At 42.7% G+C, this 23,814-nt stretch overlaps 1 protein-coding gene across 2 annotated transcripts in view; it reads left to right on the top strand.

Moving 5' to 3' along the window:
- megf10 (multiple EGF-like-domains 10) overlaps positions 1 to 23,814 on the top strand; it is a 100,505-nt gene that overhangs the window by 4,868 nt on the left and 71,823 nt on the right. For both annotated transcript variants that reach the window (XM_020457954.2, XM_020457955.2), the window contains exon 2: positions 18,276 to 18,418. In XM_020457954.2, coding sequence (XP_020313543.1) covers positions 18,294 to 18,418 — 125 coding nt within the window. In that variant the 5' untranslated portion in view covers positions 18,276 to 18,293. The remainder of the gene's footprint in view (positions 1 to 18,275; positions 18,419 to 23,814) is intronic.

Here is a 23,814-nt window from a genome sequence, read left to right as displayed (position 1 = left end):
ACATTAGAGTTGTAATAATTCATGAATAATTAAACACTTTAAATGAATGTGAGATATTTGGGGGAGAGAACAGAGTGTAAGGGGAGGACAAATGGAGATGTGTCATGACTGACAGGAACACATGTCCGTGTGTACTGAACGGCTATAAGAAGGGGGCAGAAGTTCTTTAGCCTCACAAAGAAATAAATGTGAGGGAGCCCACCCTGGTTACTCCTAAAGCGCTCTTTCATTTTTCTGAGACAGATTCATTCTGGACCTGTCAACGTAACATACTCTTAAGGGAGGGGGAAGTTCTGGGTGCTCGTTATGGTGTCTCTAAGGGGCAAAGTACTGTAGCTTTTCATCAAGAATGTATTTCTCCCACCTTGAAACTCACCTTTTGAGTTGAACTGAGCTCATATTTGATAAAGCCCAATCCCTCTCCACTATAACAAAACTTATTTGGTTGTTTTTTTTAAAACTCCCATCTAGTATTGCAGGATGGACTTATCCATCCCCTTTCTCCATTGTCTTTACACCATTATTACAATGGCATGACAAATCTCAGTAGACATGCAGAGCTAGACTGCCGGCCTCAATATCTCCCACTTCCAAAAATCTACAACAATTGTTGACAAAGCCGACTGTAAAATGAACCCGTCTTTCATGCGGTATTAGTTACCTTTACAAATCCAAACCACAGTTGCAACAATAAAAAATGATCATGGTATATTCATGCGAGGATGTGTACTCTATATCATTTTTATATATAAATGTGATACAGGATTAATATCATGTTTGGGTTTATTGCAGGTCAGTTGTTGTTTTTTTCTTCCCCGGGTGGTACTGTATTACATATCTGAATTGAATGATATAGATGCAAATGTATTGTATAGTAGATCACATAGTAACATACTGTATGTGCAATTGGATTGAGATCCGATTTAGTTTTGCACTCGGCAGTGATCTGCAGGTGGCAGGTAGCCTAGCGGTTAGAGTGTTGGGCCAATATCCCCAAGGTTGCTAGTTTGAATCCTCGAGCTGAGAAGGTGAAAAATCATTTGATGTGCCCTTGAGCAAGGCACTTAACCCTAATTGCTCCAGGGTTGCCGTTGATAATGGTAGACACTGGCCACGACCCTCTTTGAGGGTGTCTCAGGGAGAATTGAGAATTGAGAAATAAAATGTCCTATTCGAACATGCGTATAATACACACTTGGACAAATATAAGCACCCACCAAATAATTACATTACTGATCTTCATTCAATTATAAACTGGGTGGTTGGAGTCCTGAATGCTGATTGGCTGACAGCCGTGGTATCATATACCACAGGTATGACAAAACATGTATTTTTACTGCACTAATTACCTTGGTAACCATTTGATAATAGCAGTAAGGCACCTCTGGGGTTTGTGGTATATGGCCAATATACCACGGCTAAGGGCTGTATTCAGGCACTCGGCGTTGCGTTGTGCAAAAGAACAGTCCTTAGCCGTGGTATATTGGCCATATACCACACCCCCTCGGGCCTTATTGCTTAATTATACACCCTATCCCACGTAGCATACTCTGACTCCTACATAGTAATGTGATGTTTCGGATGTATGTTGTTGGGTTTTACACTTTAGAATATGGAATAATTAGGAAGAACTTAGCATTTCTATCTTAATTTAGATTAATTACGGTAATTAAGAGCAAGCAGAAGAAGAAACACATTGGCTAGGAAAAACTCCCTAGAAGGAAGAAACCTAGAGGAAACCATCTTAAAGGGAAAGCATATCCCGGCTATCTTCTTGGTTTCACCCATGTTCTAGCTAGCTAACGTTGGATTCTCCCATGTTTTAATCCAGCTAAATTTGGTTTTGCCCATGTTCTAGCTAAACTTAGTCTCACCCATGTTCTAGCTAAGCTGAGCCTCACCCATGTTCTAGCTAAACATATTCTCACCCGCGTTCTAGATAAACTTAGTCTCACCCATGTTCTAGCTAAACTTAGTCTCACCCATGTTCTAGCTAAACTTAGTCTCACCCGTGTTCTAGCTAAACTTAGTCTCACCCATGTTCTAGCTAAACTTAGTCTCACCCATGTTCTAGCTAAACTTAGTCTCACCCATGTTCTAGCTAAACTTAGTCTCACTCATGTTCTAGCTAAACTTAGTCTCACCCATGTTCTAGCTAAACTTAGTCTCACCCATGTTCTAGCTAAACTTAGTCTCACCCATGTTCTAGCTAAACTTAGTCTCACCCGTGTTCTAGCTAAACTTAGTCTCACCCATGTTCTAGCTAAACTTAGTCTCACCCATGTTCTAGCTAAACTTAGTCTCACCCATGTTCTAGCTAAACTTAGTCTCACCCATGTTCTAGCTAGTTTAAGTAGATTTCACCCATGTTATAGCTAGCTCAACTTGTTTTTCCCATGTTTTAGCTAGCTAATGTTGGTTTCACCCGTGTTCTAGCTAACTAACATTGGTTTCACTCATGTTCTAATCCAGCTATATTTGGTTTTGCCCATGTTCTTTCTGAACATATTCTCAACATGGCTAAATGGCTAAATGGATGAGGATGGCATGAAGAGGTAGCCTATCCCCATCACATTCACAGTTCACTCTCTATAGGAAGTATCACTGACGTAGACCCAGCAAATGTAATCTACACTTTAAGTTCTGATAATTGGAAATTCTTCTCTTATGACAACATTACTTTTCTCTAAAAGTCAAAGAGGGCACACGCTTAACTTCAAAGAGCATTGCAGACCTCTGCATTAGATATCAGGGTATAGAGCCAACCCGTAAACCCTAGAAGGGACAGATTATTCAATCAGGAATCATACTGGTATACAGTATGTTTTCAGATTAAGTGTCTATTTGAGATCAGTCTTGTTAAAGACGCTCTAACATTGTTGGCAGCAGTAGTACAATTTGATCCTAAGTCCCAAATTTGGCAGCTTGATCAGCGTAACAGAGGTCAATTGCCGGGCAACAGGGATAATTGTACAGTGGAACATTTGCACTAAGGGCTGAATCAAGTGAGCTGTTTTCAGGGTCAATGGCTCAACGGTACCCAGGACTTGAAACCAGGTTGCACGTTTTGTCACAATATTGTTTTGAACGTTAATTTTAGGACTGATGCCCAACTGAACATTCTACTCAATACATTCCCAATGGGCGTTGATGAAGAGTTAATCTAAAGTGCATTACTGTGTCTTGGAAACGATGACATTTAAAAAGGAGGCAAATAATTAGTAGGAAAACCTTTTGTCATCATTGTGATGTCACCAGATTGACTTTAGATGCAGTATAACTTTAGCTAGCCACCTAAGATTGAGGGGACAGCACTGAATTTTAGCTAGCTAATATTAGCATTGCTAGATATTTTTTTACAAATGTTCCTACCTAATGGCAACATTGCCATATCTCTAAAGTAAACTTGCCCTGCATCATAAGGATGGCAAAGTTGTTTCCTAATTATTTGCCTACTTTAGTAATCATATTTCCAAGCCACTTTAGTGTAATTTAGACAAAACAGTCATTTGCTCCCGTTCAGAAAGACTGGGCATTTGTCATCATTTGTCATCAGCCATCAACATGGCTGCGGTGTCAGCAGAATGTCGATAACAATGGGAACGATGCCACCGAGTGACAGAGGAGTTACCCATTAGCATACTTTCCCTAATGCACATCTTTTTGAACTACACAATGGCATAACATTCTATAATACAATTTGTCATAAGATAACATCGTTTTGGCGTTATGACTAAGGCTTTCACGGTTGGCGCCTACCGACATATCCCTCTGATATCTCTCTCTGCTGTTAGGGTCTGGGTCCTCAGGGCAGCAAAGTGTGTAACTCTATATTTTCACTCCAGGCCTCTCGTATCCAAGTCCACTGCCTGGAAGCCGCCATAAACGGGCGACTTTACTGTCATTTCCTGCTCTCTTGTCTCTGGTGGCAGTCACACTTCCCATCCTTACTGTCTGACCCTCCTCATCCCCTGATGTCTGACTGTCTGGAACCAACAACCTCCTTTGGTTCTAATCCCACTTCTGATGATGAAAACTAGAGCGTTAGGTGAAATGATATGCGGACACTGGCCAGACCTGGGCTCAAGTAGTATTTAAAGTCTTTCAAATACTTTGCGCGTTTTCTCAAGTCGGCTTGGAGTACCGGATAGACGGGGCTGGACAGTTTTGAGACAGGAAAGCTCAATCAATCACAGCTAACGCAGGTGGGGCATCAAATGGACCAAGTTACCTTTTTTGGGGTTATGGGATGAGCAAAAATGCTGTATCTTCTCAACATCTGTCAACATATATGTTTATGAGTATATCCTAATGTTTTTTGTTTCCCCAAACACGTTTGACCATTAGTGGAATCCCCCTTTAAAGTGCGATGCTTTATTGGGCACAGACAACAACACAAAGGGCAAGAAGGTAGAGACAACAATACATCTCGCAAAGCAGCCACAACTGTCAGTAAGAGTGTCCATGATTGAGTCTTTTGAATGAAGAGATTGAGATAAAACTGTTCAGTTTGAGTGTTTGTTGCAGCTCGTTCTAGTCGCTAGCTGCAGCGAACTGAAAAGAGGAGCGATCCAGGGATGTGTGTGCTTTGGGGACCTTTAACAGAATGTGACTGGCAGAATGGGTGTTGTATGTGGAGGAAGAGGGCTGCAGTAGATATCTCAGATAGGGGAATTGTACAGCTTTTCTGAATGCACCACCTGTCCCAATAAACAGTAGCAAGGGGCTGCTTAGAGAAAGACCATTTAAACACCGTAAGCTTTGGAGACATTAGTGAGCATGGTAAGTGGCAACCGACACACACACACACACACACACACACACACACACACACACACACACACACACACACACACACACACACACACACACACACACACACACATACACACATACACACACACACACACACACACACACACACACACACACACACACACACACACACACACACACACTCTTAATTAGGCTGTGCCTCTCACTGCTTGTGCCTGGTACTTCACTGAACAGTGTCTTACTGTAGTAGTTCACATACAGTAGTTGACATTTTCTAGACATTTGTTTAGTTCTGTTATTTAGCTAAGTGGTTTCCAATGTATTTCCTGATGTGAAATGAAATAGAATTTTCCCCAATTCTGCTCTACATCTTCTATAGCAAGTACATTGAACCCAGTGATGCAGTGGAGGGTAAAGTTTACCAAACTTTTGGGGAAAAATGCATTGAAAGTATAGCGAACGTAATTTTTTGCACCGTGACTGCCAATCAAAGTTTACCCACCACTTTTTCTAGCACTACATTACTGATTGAAACGCCATGTCTTAAAGCATTAGATTTCCATACCTTCATACAGTTCCTGTGCCATAACGGGGTATACGGTATTACCGGCAGAGGGGCAATTTTTTTGGATTATTTCTTATACTAACAAATGCTAACAAAATACTAGCGAATTCCTTTAGCTGATGCTAGCTATATGCTAATAAGCGCAAGCGAACATAAACCAAATGCAAGGACAGACAACCTGGCTCATAAAGTTATACTATCTATATACTATCTATATATTATAGATAGTATAATATATAGTATATATACTATATATTATACTATCTATCTCAAAAGGCTACTCACACTTGATCCAGAAGGGGATTGATTGTCTTTGCTGTAACCAAGCAGCTTGATATTGCAAGCTAGACACCTAATGTTACAGCTAGCAATTTAGCAAACCAAAATGCATAGCTGGAGCTCTGAGCTGGAGAAAATGTACTTGGCACATCTTAGATAGTTAACTTAGCTGGCAAACATTAGTTGTGAATTCCTTGTGTAACTTGATCGCCTCTCTTGTGCTGCTCAACAGTGGATCGTCACGTCACATTTGCTAAGCCCCATGTGCTCTTTGTAAACGAACAATCACATTTCTGGGGGACGGTATTGAAAATCATACCGTCAGTACTTCAAAATACCCAGGCGCTGCTGCGCCTTCTTCACGATGCTGACTGTGTGGGAGGACCAATTCAGTTTGTCTGTGATGTGTACGCCGAGGAACTTAAAACTTACTACCCTCTCCACTACTGTTCCATCAATGTGGATAGGGGGGTGTTCCCTCTGCTGTTTCCTGAAGTCCACAATCATCTCCTTAGTTTTGTTGACTTTGAGTGTGAGGTTATTGTTCAAAACATACAATTTTCAGGGAGAAGTACATTTTTAATCTAAAGAAATATTCATATTTTTCCGTCATTGTCTTTTGATGAACGAACACATGTTCTATCATAGTAGCTCAAAATTGATCAGAAATGACTACTCTGCTTTGCTCTTTGCAATTTTGTTTTTTGTTCTTCCTCCTCCTTGTACCCCTATTTTTACAGTACTGTACCCTGCATCTCACAAACTTGTCCTTTGTCTCTGTGATACTGTAGTTCTTGTTCTTTGTTGATATTAACCTGCAACCAGTCAAAATCTATTGAGCAGTCAGTACTGTTAATAAATGGAAAGCACAATGTTCAGGGCCATACAATTTGTCCATTGTACAGTATACAGCCTACAATGGCACACACAGCACACGGTCATTCATGTTCCTCCTGAATGTAAAGGAAATGGGAAGTGCTAGATTATTTTTGATTATCTAGTAAAGGAAACTGTCTGTCCTGTCGAGGTATTCCTATTGCAAGTCCAATCAAAACTCATGAACTAACTCACTTGATTTATAAAGCAGATGTCACAGGAAGAGATCATGGCACTGTCAATTTAGCAATTTAGCTAAATACATCCTCTGGGTCATTTACATGCTAATGTGGGCTGACAAATGACAGATCTGACATTCAAACTTTTTAAGAATTCAATTCGCCTTCTAAGAAGAAATAATTGAAAGTTTTAGATTTAAAGTATTAAAAGATGGCAAGATGTTTTGTTCTGTGTTGTAGGATTTGTTAGATGAAAACTCAACCTCCTATAAGACTCTTAGTTATTCACACTTGTACATGTAGTTGATAAACTCAAGGTTCAAACCCTGCCAAAGCCCTGCGATAGACTAGCGTCCTGTCCAGGGTGTGTACTTGTACATGAAGCTGCTCCTATGAGCCTCTTGCAAGGCTACTACCCAGCTAGCACATTTTGTTCCTTGGAAGTTGTGGGGCCATACTTTTGTGGTTTCCCATTGTTTCTGGGAACGAAGCCATAAGTTTCCTGACTGGTAAAACTGAATTTTTAAGTTTTGAGAACGGAAGTGAGATTTTTGCCTGTTCTGGTAACGTTCATTGTAAGTTGCAGGAAGGTTCTGAAAATGTTTTGCTCCGGTTCCCTGAAAGTTTTCCTGAGAGGTTTTATTAACATTCTGAGAATAAAAATCATAGGTTATTTGAAGGTAATTAAATAACGTTTGAGAACATGTTTCAATAAGAATTCTAATAAAACTGCTAGCTTAATTGACCCTTTTTGAACTTCATGCACAGATGAAAATCCATTTGCTTAGGCATTAATTATGCAAAGCCATTTATTTTTTATTGTGGTGCGGCGTCAGTGCGATTCAAACCAATGATCTTCGGTCCTCTAACTATGGAATTAGTCCCCTGCGCCACCAATACATTCAGAACAGATTTCATAACGTATTAACTGTGTGACCTCAGGCCCCTACTCTACTACCACATATCTATAACACAAAATACATGTGTACGTGTGAGTATAGTGCGTTTGTTATCGTGTGTTTGTATTCATGTGTCTATGTTTGTGTCGCTTCACAGTCCCTGCTATTCCATAAGGCTTATTTGTATCTGTTTTTTAAATCTAATTTTACTGCTTGCATGAATTACTTTATGTGGAATAGAGTTCCATGTAGTCATGGCTCTATGTAGTACTGTGGAATAGAGTTCCATGTAGTCATGGCTCTATGTAGTACTGTGGAATAGAGTTCCATGTAGTCATGGCTCTATGTAGTACTGTGGAATAGAGTTCCATGTAGTCATGGCTCTATGTAGTACTGTGGAATAGAGTTCCATGTAGTCATGGCTCTATGTAGTACTGTGGAATAGAGTTCCATGTATTCATGGCTCTATGTAGTACTGTGGAATAGAGTTCCATGTAGTCATGGCTCTATGTAGTACTGTGGAATAGAGTTCCATGTAGTCATGGCTCTATGTAGTACTGTGGAATAGAGTTCCATGTAGTCATGGCTCTATGTAGTACTGTGGAATAGAGTTCCATGTAGTCATGGCTCTATGTAGTACTGTGGAATAGAGTTCCATGTAGTCATGGCTCTATGTAGTACTGTGGAATAGAGTTCCATGTAGTCATGGCTCTATGTAGTACTGTGCGCCTCCCATAATCTATTCTGGACTTGGGGACTGAACAGTAGTCCAGGTGCAACATAACTAGGGCCTGTAGGACCTGCCTTGTTGATTGTGCTGTTAAGAGTGCAGAGCAGTGCTTTTTTTATAGACAGACTTCTCCCCATCCTAGCTACTGTTGTATCAATATGTTTTGACCCTGACAGTTTACAATCCAGGGTTACTCCAAGAAGTTTAGTCTCCTCAACTTGCTAAATTTCCACATTATTCATTACAATATTCAGTTGATGTTTAGGGTTTAGTGAATGATTTGTCCCAAATATAGTGCTTTTAGTTTTTGAAATATTTAGGACTAACTTATTCCTTGCCACCCATTCGGAAACTAACCACGCTCTCAACAAGCTCTAAGAAACATATGGTTCTCAGAACGTTATGTGCTAGCTGGGTACTTATCGTCCCCAATCACCCAAAGCTGTTGCACCCTATGCACCAATTGGCTATTGCCTGTTTACCACTCTTCAGTATCTGACTCTACTGCTGTCATAACTGACAACTCCACTAACCAGCATATACTGTGTAAAACAGCTTGTCATTTCGTCATCTCAATTCTGAATAGTTCTCTAGTGAACTAACTTTGGACGGCTAAGCCCCACGTTGGCAGAAGTGCCTAAAGAAGACAGCATGTTTTGGCAATTGAATACTTTGTGCACGGACTCAGTCCGTCCTCTGTTTGTGCTTGAATGAACTTCCCCGGGGCATCCGATACTGGACTGCTATGCACAGCATATCAAAGCCCTGTTGGCCCCCTAAGCCCTGCATCAGGAGTGGTGTGTATAGTGTGTGTAGGGTTCTTTCACACGCACAGCAACACCCTTGTTTGTGAACTGCTGCAGTTGTCCCGGGGAGGGGGTTTGGGGTTTTGTGGGGTGGGTGCAGCTGTGCCTGTTAGCTCAGTGAAACCAGAGAGCGAGCCCCTGGTGCCCCCATTAACCGCCCGCATAGACACACTGTCATCAGCGAGAGGACGCAGAAGCCCGTCTTCTCGTAGACTTCCACCGTCCTCTTTCTACTGGGGTTTCGGGAGGTTAGCCTGAGGCAGAGATGCAGCCCTGGTGGTTAGCCTTTTATTTGGTTAGCTAGCTAGCACAGAGAGATGTGGAGAGCAGCTGTAGAAGCAATGTGGTCAGATCATATACATGAAGTTGCATCCACCAGGGGTGTCTTTCTATCACTACAAGCTTCAATCCTTGCAGGAAGCCCAACCTGCCACACTAACAATGTTTGATTTGTAGACTATGTTGCAGATTAACTAGTCTTACACTACACACAATGGGATTTCTTTTATTACAAAATCTTGCACGCAAAGATTCAAAGTTTAGAAATCATCAAAGAAACATTATACTATTTGTGCTGCATCTTTACTTTGTTTTTGACTTGTTTATGTGCTGCCATAGACTTCTACCATGTACAGTTGCCTGGGATCTGACATGACTGTTGATGCCAGGGATGCTTTGTCTAAGCATTGTACTATCAGACAGGAGGTATATAAAATAGAGACAGAGAGAGAGCAAGAGACAGAGAAAGAGAGAGCAAACTGGTTTCAACATGACCATTAACGAAAGGAGGCTTTGGATTCCTCTGAGACTAAACACTGCTAGGGCCTTGATGGCACAGGGATGGGCTTGCACCAATGGCATGCATTGTTGGCTTGGGTTCTTACCCCTCCCTTTTTGCAGTCTTGCCTGTAAAATACTGGATGGGGAAGCTGAAGCGGGGGAGAGGGGGATTTCTGCACAAAGTAGTGCAATATTCAAATGACCTGCTTTGGGTCTCAAGGACTTTGCCCCCGACACCCTTCCACCCTCTGTGAGTCAGGCAGGAAGTGGTGACTCAGTGGGCAGTGGACAGGGCCAGTTTGGACCTGTTTTAATACTTTAAGAATGCATCCTTCCCTCCTACTGCCCTCAAAAGAGTCCCGAGAAGGTTTCGTATCAAAGCATGTCCGATTAGTGACATTTGTATTTTCAATGTGTGACGCTGATCCGGCCTTTCTGTATCTCCGATGTGATTATTGTGGTATATTTAGCTTTTTGTAATGGTGTGCACAGGGGTGGAATTTAAATGAAAATCTAGTGAAAATGAATTACAGAAATATCTCATTTACGTAAGCGTTCACACTCCTGAGTCAATACATGTTAGAATCACCGTTGGCAACGATTACAGCTGTGAGTCTTTCTGGGTAAGTCTTTGCATACCTAGATTGAACAATATTCGCACATTATTCTTTTAAAAATTCTTTAAGCTCTGTCAAGTTGGTTGTTGATCATTGCTAGACAACCATTTTCAATTTTGCCATAGATTGTTAAGCCGATTTATGTCAGAAATGTAACTAGGCCACTCAGGGACATTCAATGTCGTCTTCTTAAGCAACTCCACTGTATATTTGACCCTGTGTTTTAGGTTATTGTCCTACTGAAAGGTGTATTTGTCTCCCAGTGTCTGTTGTAAAGCCGACTGAACCAGGTTTTCCTCTAGAAATGTGCCTGTGCTCAGCTCTATTCTATTTCTATGTACCCTAAAAACCTCCCTAGTCCTTGCCGATGATAAGCATACCCATAACATGATGCAGCCACCACAATGATGAGTGATACCCAGTGATGTGTTGTGTTGGATTTGCCCCAGACATAAAGCTTTATATTCAGGACATAAAGATAATTCCTCTGCCACATTTTTAGCAGTTTTACTTTAGTGCCTTATTGCAAACAGGATACATGTTTTGGAATATTTTTATTCTATACAGACTTCTTTCTTTTCACTCTGTCACTTAGGTTAGTATTGTGGAGTAACTGCATTGTTATTGATCCATCCTCAGATTTCTTATATCTCAGCTATTAAACTCTGTAACTGTTTTAAAGTCACCATTGGCCTCATGGTGAATTCCCTGAGCAGTTTCCTTCCTCTCCGGCAACTGATTTAGGAAGGACGCCTGTATCTTTGTAGTGACTGGGTGTATTGATACACCATCCAAAGTGTAATTAATAACTTTATCATGCTGAAAGGCATATTCAATGTCAGCTTTTTTTTTTTAACCCATCTATCAATAGGTGCCCTTCTTTGCAAGGCATTGGAAAACCTCCCTGATTTTTGTGGTTGAATCTGTGTTTGAAATTCACAGCTCGACAGAGGGTCCTTACAGATAATTGTATGTGTGAGGTACAGAGATGAGGTAGTCATTCATGCAACTTATTATGTGACTTGTTAAAGCACATGTTTACTCCTGAAATGATTTTGGCTTTCCATAACAAAGGGGTTGAATACTTATTGACTCAATACATTTCAGCTTTTCAGTTTTAATTCATTTGTAAAATAAATCCTAAAAACATAATTTCACTTTGACATTATGGGGTATTGTGTGTAGGCCAGTGACACAAAATCTCACAAAATGCATTTTAAATTAAGGCTTTAACACAACAAAATGTGGAAAGAGTCAAGGGGCGTGAATACTTTCTGAAGACACTGTAATGTGCACTTGAGGATCTTTCACGTAGAATGTAGTTATGTCTGTCCTGAATATTTCCATCCAATGTACGGTACTAGGTCTTGTCATAAATAGCAATTCAGCTTCATTCTGGAGATATACTGTACATCTAGTTAAAGCTTCTTAAATGTTCTGAAAACTGTTCTGGGAAAATGAATATTTATCTTGGAAGACTTCAAATGAAACAATAGACAGTAAACGATGTTGAATGAAGCTCAATAATTATATGTGGGGAAACAGTCAGTTGTTTGGGGTTTGCCACACAGATGCACCACCAAGGAGAAATGGAATGGATGAGAAACAGACTCCAAATCAATGTGAGGTGTACCACAGGAGGAAACGTCAGTGGTAGTGGAGTCCAGTGCTTGTCTTCAATTTGGTCCCCTCAGAATGGAAAACAATTCCATAACAACCAGTAGCAGGTCATTTTTTGTTGTTGCGGCCACTTCTATTTGCTGGTGTATATTGATTTATGGTTGAAATAAGGTTGAAATATGGTTGAAACACTGTTGACTACTATAAAGATTTTTTTTTTTATTATGTGCAAAGGTAATGTCTTCTGAATGGTTACTTTTGACCACTTTCTTGACAAAAAGGATACGCCTGGGGCTTGTGGTTCTCCCTTATCATTATTGGTGGCTTGGGATCACAAATAGCAACAACGGTTTTGGAACCAACAATCTGTTGGCTGAATCCTGTCATTCTGGTAAACTATGAAACAAATGCCATACTGTTTGAGGGAGACGCTTACGTTTTGGGGTTAAATGAGTCAAAACGCTACAGAAATAGAACTGGATGATTTGGCATAAGATGTGAAGTCTTGGAGAATGGACATGTTATGGTTTTAATAAGTTATACTTGAAAACTAAAGTCACTCTTCATATTCTGTAAGTAACATCATGAAGATACGTCAATGTCAGTATGTCTCTGTTATGAAATAATTAAACAGAGTGGCATAACCTAATGTTTGATCTTACCACATCACACCATGTTGAATCATGCCATATTTTTAGGCTACAATGACGAATAGTTGAGAACTTTTCTTGTGACATTATTTCATAACTCAATGAAGCCACTGACAAAGGCCTTGAGGCCCATATGTAAAGCTTATTTCAAGAGCAGTGATGCTAGCAAAAGGAGTGTGCGGGTGTCTTATTTTTTCATGCACCTGCAAAAAAGATCGCTCAGATGGGCGAGTGCTTTTCGAATTTTGACTCAACTCAATGAACAAAAGCATCAATAGTATTTCACGGTCCGAATTACAGGGCTCTGTGTTGTCATCCTCCTCACCGCTCTGACTTTCTCTGTTCTCTGACCCCACCGTGAGGGCATACAAGGTCATTCTTTGGGGTTTGGGTGCTCAACATCATGTCAACTCAGGGCCTCTTAAAACCTCTTTTACAAGGTCATTCTCTGGAATCTGTTGCAATGACTAAAACTAACAAAGCAAATGGATCTAATGGGTGTTGATGGAAAGCAGATTGTTAGTGAGGTCAATTCATGCTGCGAGTGGATTTATTCGCATACTGTATATTTCTGAAAATAATTTTTGGTGCTACGCATATGGGAATGTTTATGTGGTTTGTATATTTTTATGTTAGTGTGAAGGCAGGGCACTGTGAAGTGCATTTTTAACCTCTGAACTATGGGTTCTGAATTATGAAGGGCCCTCCAAAGGGACTTTGAGTACAGTAGTTAGAGTAGGGTGCCATGAAAGTAAGCCTAATATTAAGCCTGACGGGGGAAATTGAACTTCTAGAAGTATTGACAGTGGAACTTTTTGTAAGGTTACTAAGAACTGCACTTTGAAGAACACTCCAATGGACTCTTTAAGGGAACTTTGTGGGGAACTCCATTGGAAGGTACAGTGCCTTCAGAAAGTATTCACACTACTTTTTCCACATTTTGTTGTGTTACATACAGCCTGAATTTAAAAAGGATTAAATTGAGATGTTGTGTCACTGATCAACACACAATACCCTACAATTGTAACGGGGTGAGTGACTGGTTGCCGGGAAGTCAGGCGCAGGAGAGCAGAGATGGGTGATAACAGGATAACTTTAATATACACCCTGGCCCAAAGGCACAGGCGAGACAGCACAAAGCACAACCACGGTAACTTGAACCGGATTAAACAAAACAAACAAACCTAGGTTAGAAACAAACCTAGCGCAAGCCAGCCTGTAGCGTAACACCCTACACAAAGAACAATTACACACACAGACATGGGGGAAACAGAGGGTAATATACATTTAGTCTGATGAGGGAATGTAAACCAGGTGTGTGGGAAAACAAGACAAAGCAAATGGAAAATGAAAGGTGGAGCGGCGATGGCTAGAAGACCGGTGACGTTGAACGCCGAACACCGCCCGAACAAGGAGAGGGACCGACTTCGGCGGAAGTCGTGACAGTATCCCCCCCTTGACGTGCGGCTCCAGCAGCGCGCCGACACCGGCCTCGGGGTCGACACGGAGGGCGGGGTGCAGGGCGATCCGGACGAAGACGGTTGAACTTCCGCAGCATAGAAGGGTCCAAAACATCCTCCCCCGGGACCCAGCATCTCTCCTCAGGACCGTACCCCTCCCAGTCCACGAGGTACTGAAAGCCCCTCGCCCAACGCCTTGAATCCAGTATGGAGCGAACGGAGTACGCCGGGGCCCCCTCGATGTCCAAAGGGGGCGGAGGAACCTCTCCCACCTCAGACTCCTGGAGCAGGCCAGCCACCACCGGCCTGAGGAGAGACGCATGGAACGAGGGGTTAATATGGTAAGCTGTAACCAGTAAGCTGTAACCGGTAACTAACCTCGTTCAGTCTCCTCAGGACTTTAAATGGCGTGCGGACACCGGGGCCTCACTGCGGTGATGGTCTGCGCTGGCCTTCTGGCGCAGCATGGCCCGCTGGAGGTGAACACGGGTGGCGTCCCAGGTCTCCTCCGCGCGCCTGAACCAGTTGTCCACCTCAGGAGCCTTGGTCTGACTCTGATGCCACGGTGCCAGAAGTGGCTGGTACCCCAGTTCGCATTGGAAGGGCGAGAGGTTAGTGGAGGAGTGGAGGAGTGGCGGAGTGGCGGAGCGAGTTCTGAGCCATCTCGGCCCAGGGCACGAACGCCACCCACTCCCCCGGCCGGTCCTGACAATAAGACCGCAGAAACCTACCCACATCCTGATTCACTCTCTCCACCTGCCCATTACTCTCAGGATGAAAACACGAGGTAAGGCTGATCGAGACCCCCAGACATTCCATGAACGCCCTCCAGACCCTCGAAGTGAACTGGGGACCCCGATCAGACACTATATCCTCAGTTACCCCGTAGTGCCGGAAGACGTGTGTAAACAAGGCCTCCGCAGTTTGTAGGGCTGTAGGGAGACCGGGCAGAGGGAGGAGACGGCAGGACATGGAAAAACGATCCACAACGACCAGGATCATGGTCGTACGAGGATTCAGTCTCCTCGCTGCCCGGATGTCCTCCAGGTTGCGGTGGTCAGTCCAGATGAGAAAAGGGTATTGAGCCCCCTCAATCCAATGTCTCCACGCCTTCAACGCCTTCACCACAGCCAACAGCTCCCGGTCTCCCACATCATAGTTTTGCTCCGCCGGGCTGAGCTTCTTTGAGAAGAAGCGTACCCAAGCGCTGAGAGAGCACGGCTCCTATCCTAGCCTCGGACGTGTCCACCTCCACCATGAACGCCAAAGAGGGATCTGGATGCGCCAGCACGGGAGCCGAGGTAAACAGAACACTTAGGTGACCAAAAGCCCTGTCCGCCTCAACCGACCACTGCAAACGCACCGGGCCCCCCTTCAGCAGTGAGGTAATGGTAGCCGCTACCTGACCAAAACCCCGGATAAACCTCTGGTAGTAATTGGCAAACCCTAAAAAACACTGCACCTCCTTTACCGTAGTAGGAGTCGGCCAATTACGCACGGCTGAAATGTGGTCACTCTCCATCTCCACCCCTGAGGTGGAAATGCGGTATCCTAGGAAGGAGACAGACGGCTGGAAGAACAGGCATTTCTCAGCCTTGACATACAGGTTATGCTCCAACAGTCGACCAAGCACCTTGCGCACCAAGGACACATGCTCGGCGCATGCAGCGGAGTATATCAGGAGTATATCAGAATGTCATCGATATACACCACTACACCCTGCCCATACTGGTCCCTGAAAATCATATCCACAAAGGCTTGGAAGACTGACGGAGCATTCATCAACCCGTACGGCATGACGAGGTACTCATAATGCCCTGAGGTGGTACTGAACGCTGTCTTCCACTCGTCTCCCTCCCGGATACGCACCAGGTTGTAAGTGCTCCTGAGATCTAGTTTAGTGAAGAAGCTCGCCCCGTGCATTGACTCAATCGCTGTGGCTATGAGAGGTAGCGGGTAACTGTACTTCACAGTGATCTGGTTAAGGGCTCGATAGTCAATACACGGGCGCAGACCTCCCTCCTTCTTCTTCACAGAAAAGAAACTCGAGGAGGCGGGTGAAGAGGACCGAATGTACCCCTGATGCAGAGATTCGGAGACATATGTCTCCATAGCCACCGTCTCCACCTGTGACAGGGGATACACGTGACTCCTAGGAAGTGCGGCGTTTACCTGAAAGTTTATCGCACAATCCCCCCGACGATGGGGTGGTAATTGAGACGCCTTCTTCTTAGAGAAGGCGAGAGCCAAAATGGCCGAACGCCACCCGAACAAGGAGAGGGACCGACTTTGGCGGAAGTCGTGACAATAATGCCGAAGTGGAATTTTGTTTTTAGAATTTTTTACAAATTAATAAAATATGAAAAATTGAAATGTCTTGAGTCAATAAATAGTCGACCCCTTTGTTATGGCAAGCCTAAATCTGTTCAGGAGGAAAAATGTGCTAAACATATCACACATCACATAATAAGTTGCATGGACTCATTCTGTGTTCAATAATAGTCGTTAACATTATTTTTTATGACTACCCCCATCTCTGTACCCCACACATACACATCTCTGTACCCCACACATACACATCTCTGTACCCCACACATACACATCTCTGTACCCCACACATACACATCTCTGTACCCCACACATACACATCTCTGTACCCCACACATACAATTATCTATAAGGTCCCTCAATCGATTAATGAATTTCAAGCACAGATAAATTAATAAATGAGACTTTGGATGATGTATCAATATACCCAGTCACTACAAAGATACAGGTGTCCTTCCGGGGAGGTAGGAAATCGCTCAGTGATTTCACCACAAGGCCGATGGTGATTTTAAAACAGTTACAGAGTTTTATGGTTGTAATATGAGAAAACTGAGGATGTATCAACAACATTGTAGTTACTCCACAATACTAACCTAAAGGAAAGAGTGAAAAGAAGGAAGCTTGTACTGAATAAAAAATCTTCCAAAACATGCATCCTTTTTGCAATAAGTCTGCTTTCCAACAGACACTGGGAGACGAATTCACCAGCAGCACAATACCCTAAATCAGAAGGCCAAATCTGCACTAGAGTTGTTAACCAAGGCAATAATTATTGTTCCTGAGTAACCTAGTAACAGTTTTGACTTAAACCGGCACGAAAATCTATGGCAAGACTTGAAAATGGCTATCTATTAATGATCAAAAACCAACTTGACAGAGCTTGAAATTCTTTTGAATATTGAACAATCTAGATGTGCAAAGCTCATAGAGACTTACCCAAAAAGACTCACAGCTGTAATCGCTGCCAAAGGTGTTTCTAACATGTATTGACTCAAGGGGTTGAATACTTATCTAATTACGATATATTCGTGTTTTATTTTTCATTAAGTTGTAATAAATGTTCAAATGTTTCTTCCACTTTGACATTACAGAGTATTTTGTGTAGATCGATGACAAAAAAAATACAATGAAATCAATTTTAATCCCACTTTGTAACACAACAAAATGTGTAAAAAGTCAATCGGAGGGAATACTTACTGAAGGCACTGTAAGTGTGTCATTCCCATGGAGTGGCCACTGGGCCACGTTTACACAGACGCTGTACTAATTGTCTAACAGTGAGGAGCTCTGTGGGGGAATAGACTCACCATCCTGTCCCCACACAACAAGCTGTCACTGTGACCGTAGGCATTCTGACGGCGAGATGAAGTCAAGTACCAGTTTTGTGTTTGTCGGTTGTTTTTGCACACACATATACACAGACCCTCACCCCTCACACACACACACACACACACACACACACACACACACACACACACACACACACACACACACACACACACACACACACACACACACACACACACACACACACACACACACACACACACACACACACACACACACACACACAACAATAGATATAGAAGGCTTGCGTTTACTTCACCAAGTTACCTATTCAAATGTGTTTATAACAACCGACTACGGGAAAGACAGGACACCAACTCATGAGCAGCTGGATTCTCATTTCTGTCTGCTGTCGTCTCCAAGGTGTAGCTTCCACCCAAGATGGCCGCCTCCTCCTTCCTGTGGCACTACGCGACTATCCTGCTGGCGGTGATGTGCTGCTTCTTGCCCCGCTCCACTTCCTCCCTCAATCTGGAGGACCCCAACGTCTGCAGCCACTGGGAGAGGTAGGCCAGACACACCCACAGGGGCCAGACACACCCACAGGGGCCAGACACACCCACAAGGCAGACACACCCACATACAGGGACACACCTTCTCACAGGTGTGCATTATTTAACACCACCACAGCCTTAGAGTTACACCCTAGAGTTAAGTTAAAGTCTGTTTTGAGTTAAGTTAAAGTCTGGGTTGAGGTCAATTCAATCAGTTCACTCAGTTCAGGGGATGCATTGAAATTCAGTTCATGAATCGCAAACGGATCATTATTGTCGCTGTGGACCTTTCCATTCATGAATCGTAATTCAATTAATGGGAATGGGGTTGACCCAAACCCAGATTTAAGTACTTAGCAAGACTCACATTTCTCAACATTGTTTTAGAACAACTTGTTGTTGTTCAGTGCTAATCTCATATCTGTTACATTTTCCAGAGAACCAAATCCATCAAAACAAATGTTATTTCTCACATGCTTCATAAAAAAACAGCTATAACATTGAAATTATTATTTTATGGGCGCTTTCCAACAATACAGAGAGAAAAATAGAAAAATATTTAAAAAATAATAGCACAAGGAATAAATGTGAGCTGTTTCAGGATACTAGGTGTATGTCGCATGTCACTACTTCACAGGAGAGCCATTTAAACGTAAATTTTAGTTTTTTATCAAAATGCATTTAGTTATTTTTTTACCCCCTTTTTCTCCCCAACTTTCAAACTTATCTCATCGCTGCAACTCTCCAATGGAGAGGCGAAGGTGGAGTCATGTGTCCTCCTTAAAACCCTTCAGATTAACCCGGAAGCCAGCCACACCAATGTGTCATAGGAAACACCGTTCAACTGGCAACCGCGGTCAGCCCGCAGGCACCCGCCTCCCACAAAAGCCCCACAGGCCAAACCCTCCCCTAACCTGGACGACGCTGGGCCAATTGTGCGCCGTCCTATGGGAGTCCCGGACCTCCCGGGTCTGTGGTAATGCCTCAAGCACTGCAATGTGGTGCCTTAGACCGCTGCACCACTCGGGAGGCCCAAAAATGCTAACATTAGCTGGCTCGCTCGCTAACGTTACGTGTATTATCTGTATGATCTGTGTAGTAATATTATTTCATTTGCATTGCTAGTTATAGCCTAATGTTAGCTAGCTAATGTTGAACCTGGTTGGTTAGCTACCTGCAGATTCATGCAATATGGTTCATTGCTTAGCTAGCTAGCTACATGTCTGAACAAAAGATTCCACTATGCATGTAACCATTTAAATAGAAAGTTCATTATGTCACTGTGACAACTGTCGATAGACGTAGCTGGTAAAATAACTAACGAATTTACAAACGCTCAACACCCATTGTATATGGCCGGTGTCAGTAAACATTGGCAAAAAAAAAGCGTAATTCAATTGTTGCCAACAACACAGTTGCAGACACCAACGCTCTGGATAACATAAAACAGCCTAACCAGCTCTGCTAGGGTGAGTAAATGGTCAGAGTGAGCTGTTCTCTCATTTGTGTCTGTAAGTAGCTAGCAAGCTAGTCAAACATAGCCAGTTAGCTTGGATGCTTGACTGCTGTTTTTGCGGTCAAAACACCCGGATCAACCCTTCTCCTCGGCCAGAGCGTCCAGTGTGCAGTCTGAGAAAAATGCTCTGAATTTATGAACGGGTAAATCAAATCAAATCAAATTGTATTTGTCACATACACATGGTTAGCAGATGTTAATGCGAGTGTAGCGAAATGCTTGTGCTTCTAGTTCCTACAATGCAGTAATAACCGATGAGTAATTCAATTGTTGCCAACAACACAGTTGCAGACACCAACGCTCTGGATAACATAAAACAGCCTAACCAGCTCTGCTAGGGTGAGAAAATGGTCAGAGTGAGCTGTTCTCTCATTTGTGTCTGTAAGTAGCTAGCAAGCTAGTCAAACATAGCCAGTTAGCTTGGATGCTTGACTGCTGTTTTTGCGGTCAAAACACCCGGATCAACCCTTCTCCTCGGCCAGAGCGTCCAGTGTGCAGTCTGAGAAAAATGCTCTGAATTTATGAACGGGTCAATCAAATCAAATCAAATTGTATTTGTCACATACACATGGTTAGCAGATGTTAATGCGAGTGTAGCGAAATGCTTGTGCTTCTAGTTCCTACAATGCAGTAATAACCGATGAGTAATCTAACCTAACAATTCCACAACAACTACCTTATACACACAAGTGTAAAGGGATAAAGAATATGAACATAAAGATATATGAATGAGTGATGGTACAGAACGGCATAGGCAAGATGCAGTAGATGGTATCGAGTACAGTATATACATATGAGATGCGTAGCCTAGTGGTTAGAGCGTTGGACTAGTAACCGGAAGGTTGCAAGTTCAAACCCCCGAGCTGACAAGGTACAAAATCTGTCGTTCTGCCCCTGTTAACCCACTGTTCCTAGTCCGTCATTGAAAATAAGAATTTGTTCTTAACTGACTTGCCTAGTTAAATAAAGATTAAAAAATGATTATTTTTAAATGTAGGGTATGTAAACATTATATTAAGCAGCATTGTTTAAAGTGGCTAGTGATACATTTTTACATCAATTTCCATTATTAAAGTGGCTGGAGTTGAGTCAGTATGTTGGCAGCAGCCACTCAATGTTAGTGATGGCTGTTTAACAGTCTGATGGCCTTGAGATAGAAGCTGTTTTTCAGTCTCTCGGTCCCAGCTTTGATGCACCTGTACTGACCTCGCCTTCTGGATAATAGCGGGGTGAACAGGTCGTGGCTCGGGTGGTTGTTGTCCTTGGGGATCTTTTTGGCTTTCCTGTGACATCTAGTGGTGTAGGTGTACTGGAGGGCAGGCAGTGTGCCCCCGGTGATGCGTTGTGCAGACCTCACTACCCTCTGGAGAGACTTGCGGCTGTGGGCTGAGCAGTTGCCGTACCAGGCGTATATTTTCATATACTGTAGGTAGGGATAAAGTGACTAGGCAACAGGATAGATAATAAGCAGTAGCAGCAGCTTATGTGATGAATCAAAAGAGTTAGAGCAAAATGGGTAGCTATTTGGTTAACTATTCAGCAGTCTTATGGCTTGGGAGTAGAAGCTGTTCAGGGTCCTGTTGGTTCCAGACTTGGTGCATCGGTATCGCTTGCTGTGTGGTAGCAGAGAGAACAGTCTATGACTTGGGTGGCTGGAGTCTTTGACAGTTTTTAGGGCCTTCCTCTGACACCGGAAGGGCCTTCCTCTGTCCGGAAGAGTTGGTACTCTCATGCATGGTTCAATGTTTCTTGCCTCAAAGCGAGCATAGAAGTAATTTAGCTTGTCTGGTAGGCTGGTGTACGTGATACTTTGCAAGCCCTGCCGCATCCGACGAGGGTCAGAGAAGGCGTAGTAGGATTCGATCTTAGTCCTGTATTGATGCTTTGCCAGTTTGATGGTTCGTCAGAGGTCGTAGAGGGATTAGTGTCCCACTTCTTGAAAATGACAGGTCTATCCTTTAGCTCAGTGTGGATGTTGAATGTAATCCATGGCTTTTGGTTGGGATATGTACATATGGTCACTGTGGGGACGATGCAGTCGATGCACTTATTAATGAAGCCGGTGATTGATGTGGTAAACTCCTTAGTGTTATCGGATGAATCCTGGAACATTATTCCTATCTATGCTAGAAAAACATTCCTGTAGCTTAGCATCCGCTTCATCGGATCACTTCCGTATTGAGCGCATCAACGGTACTTCCTGTCTGAGTTTTTGCTTGTAAGCAGGCATCAGGACTAGAGGTTGACCGATTATGATTTTTCAACGCCGATACCGATACCGATTAATCTGAGGATTTTTTTAAATGTATTTGTAATAATGACAATTACAACAATACTGAATGAACACTTATTTTAACTTAATATAATACATCAATAAAATCAATTTAGACTCAAATAAATAATGAAACATGTTCAATTTGGTTTAAATAATGCAAAAACAAAGTGTTGGAGAAGAAAGTAAAAGTGCAATATGTGCCATGTAAGAAAGCTAACGTTTAAGTTCCTTGCTCAGAACATGAGAACATATGAAAGCTGGTGGTTCCTTTTAACATGAGTCTTCAATATTCCCAGGTAATAAGTTTTAGGTTGTAGTTATTATAGGAATTATAGGACTATTTCCCTCTATACCATTTGTATTTCATTAACCTTTGACTATTGGATGTTCTTATAGGCACTTTAATATTGCCAGTGTAACAGTATAGCTTCCGTCCCTCTCCCCACTCCTCTCTGGGCTCGAACCAGGAACACAACGACAACAGCCACCCTCAAAGCAGCGTTACCCATGCAGAGCAAGGGGAACAACCACTCCATGTCTCAGAGCGAGTGACGTTTGAAACTCTATTAGCGCGCACCCCGCTAACTAGCTAGCCATTTCCCTTCGGTTACACCAGCCTCATCTCGGGAGTTGATAGGCTTGAAGTCATAAACAGCGCAATGCTTGACGCACAACTAAGAGCTGCTGGCAAAACGCACAAAAGTGCTGTTTGAATGAATGCTTACGAGCCTGCTGCTGCCTACCACCGCTCAGTCAGATACTTGTATGCTTGTATGCTCAGTCAGATTATATAAAATAGTAATATCCTCAACCATGTGTAGTTAACTAGTGATTATGATTGATTGATTGTTTTTTATAAGACAAGTTTAATGCTAGCTAGCAACTTACCTTGGCTTACTGCATTTGTGTAACAGGGAGTCCCCTTGTGGAGTGCAATGAGAGGCAGGTGGTTATAGCGTTGGACTGTAAGGTTGCAAGATTGGGTCCCCCGAGCAGACAAGGTGAAAATCTGTCGTTCTGCCCCTGAACGAGGCAGTTAACCCACTGTTCCTTGGCCGTCATTGAAAATAAGAATGTGTTCTTAACTGACTTGCCTAGTTAAATACAGATTAAATGAAGGTGTAATTTAAAAAATATATATAATTTTAAATCGGCCAAATCAATGTCCAAAAATACCTATTTCCGATTGTTATGAAAACTTGAAATCGGCCCTAATTAATCGGCCATTCCGATTAATCAGTCGACCTCTAATCAGGACGATAGAGTTATGGTTATATTTGCCAAAGGGAGGGTGAGGGAGAGCCTTGTATGTGTGTATGCGTTTCTGTGTGTAGAGTTAAGGTGATCAAGAGTTTTGTTGCCTTTAGTTGCAAAGGTGACATTGTGGTAAAAATAAGGTCAAACAGATTTCAGTTTCCCTGCATTAAAATCACTGGCCAGAGAAGGGCTGCCTCTAGATGTGCATTTTCTTGTTTTCTTATGGCCCTATACAGCTTGTTGAGTGCAGTCTTGGTGCCAGCATTAGTTTGTGCTGGTAAATAGACAGCTGCGAAAAATATGAATGAAATCTCTCTTAGTAAATACTATGGTCTGCAGTTTATCATGAGGTATTCTAAC

Source organism: Oncorhynchus kisutch, linkage group LG23, assembly GCF_002021735.2.
Source record: "Oncorhynchus kisutch isolate 150728-3 linkage group LG23, Okis_V2, whole genome shotgun sequence".
Taxonomy (NCBI): domain Eukaryota; kingdom Metazoa; phylum Chordata; class Actinopteri; order Salmoniformes; family Salmonidae; genus Oncorhynchus; species Oncorhynchus kisutch.
Note: the sequence above shows the minus strand (reverse complement) of the source record. Positions and strands in the feature narration are given on the sequence as shown.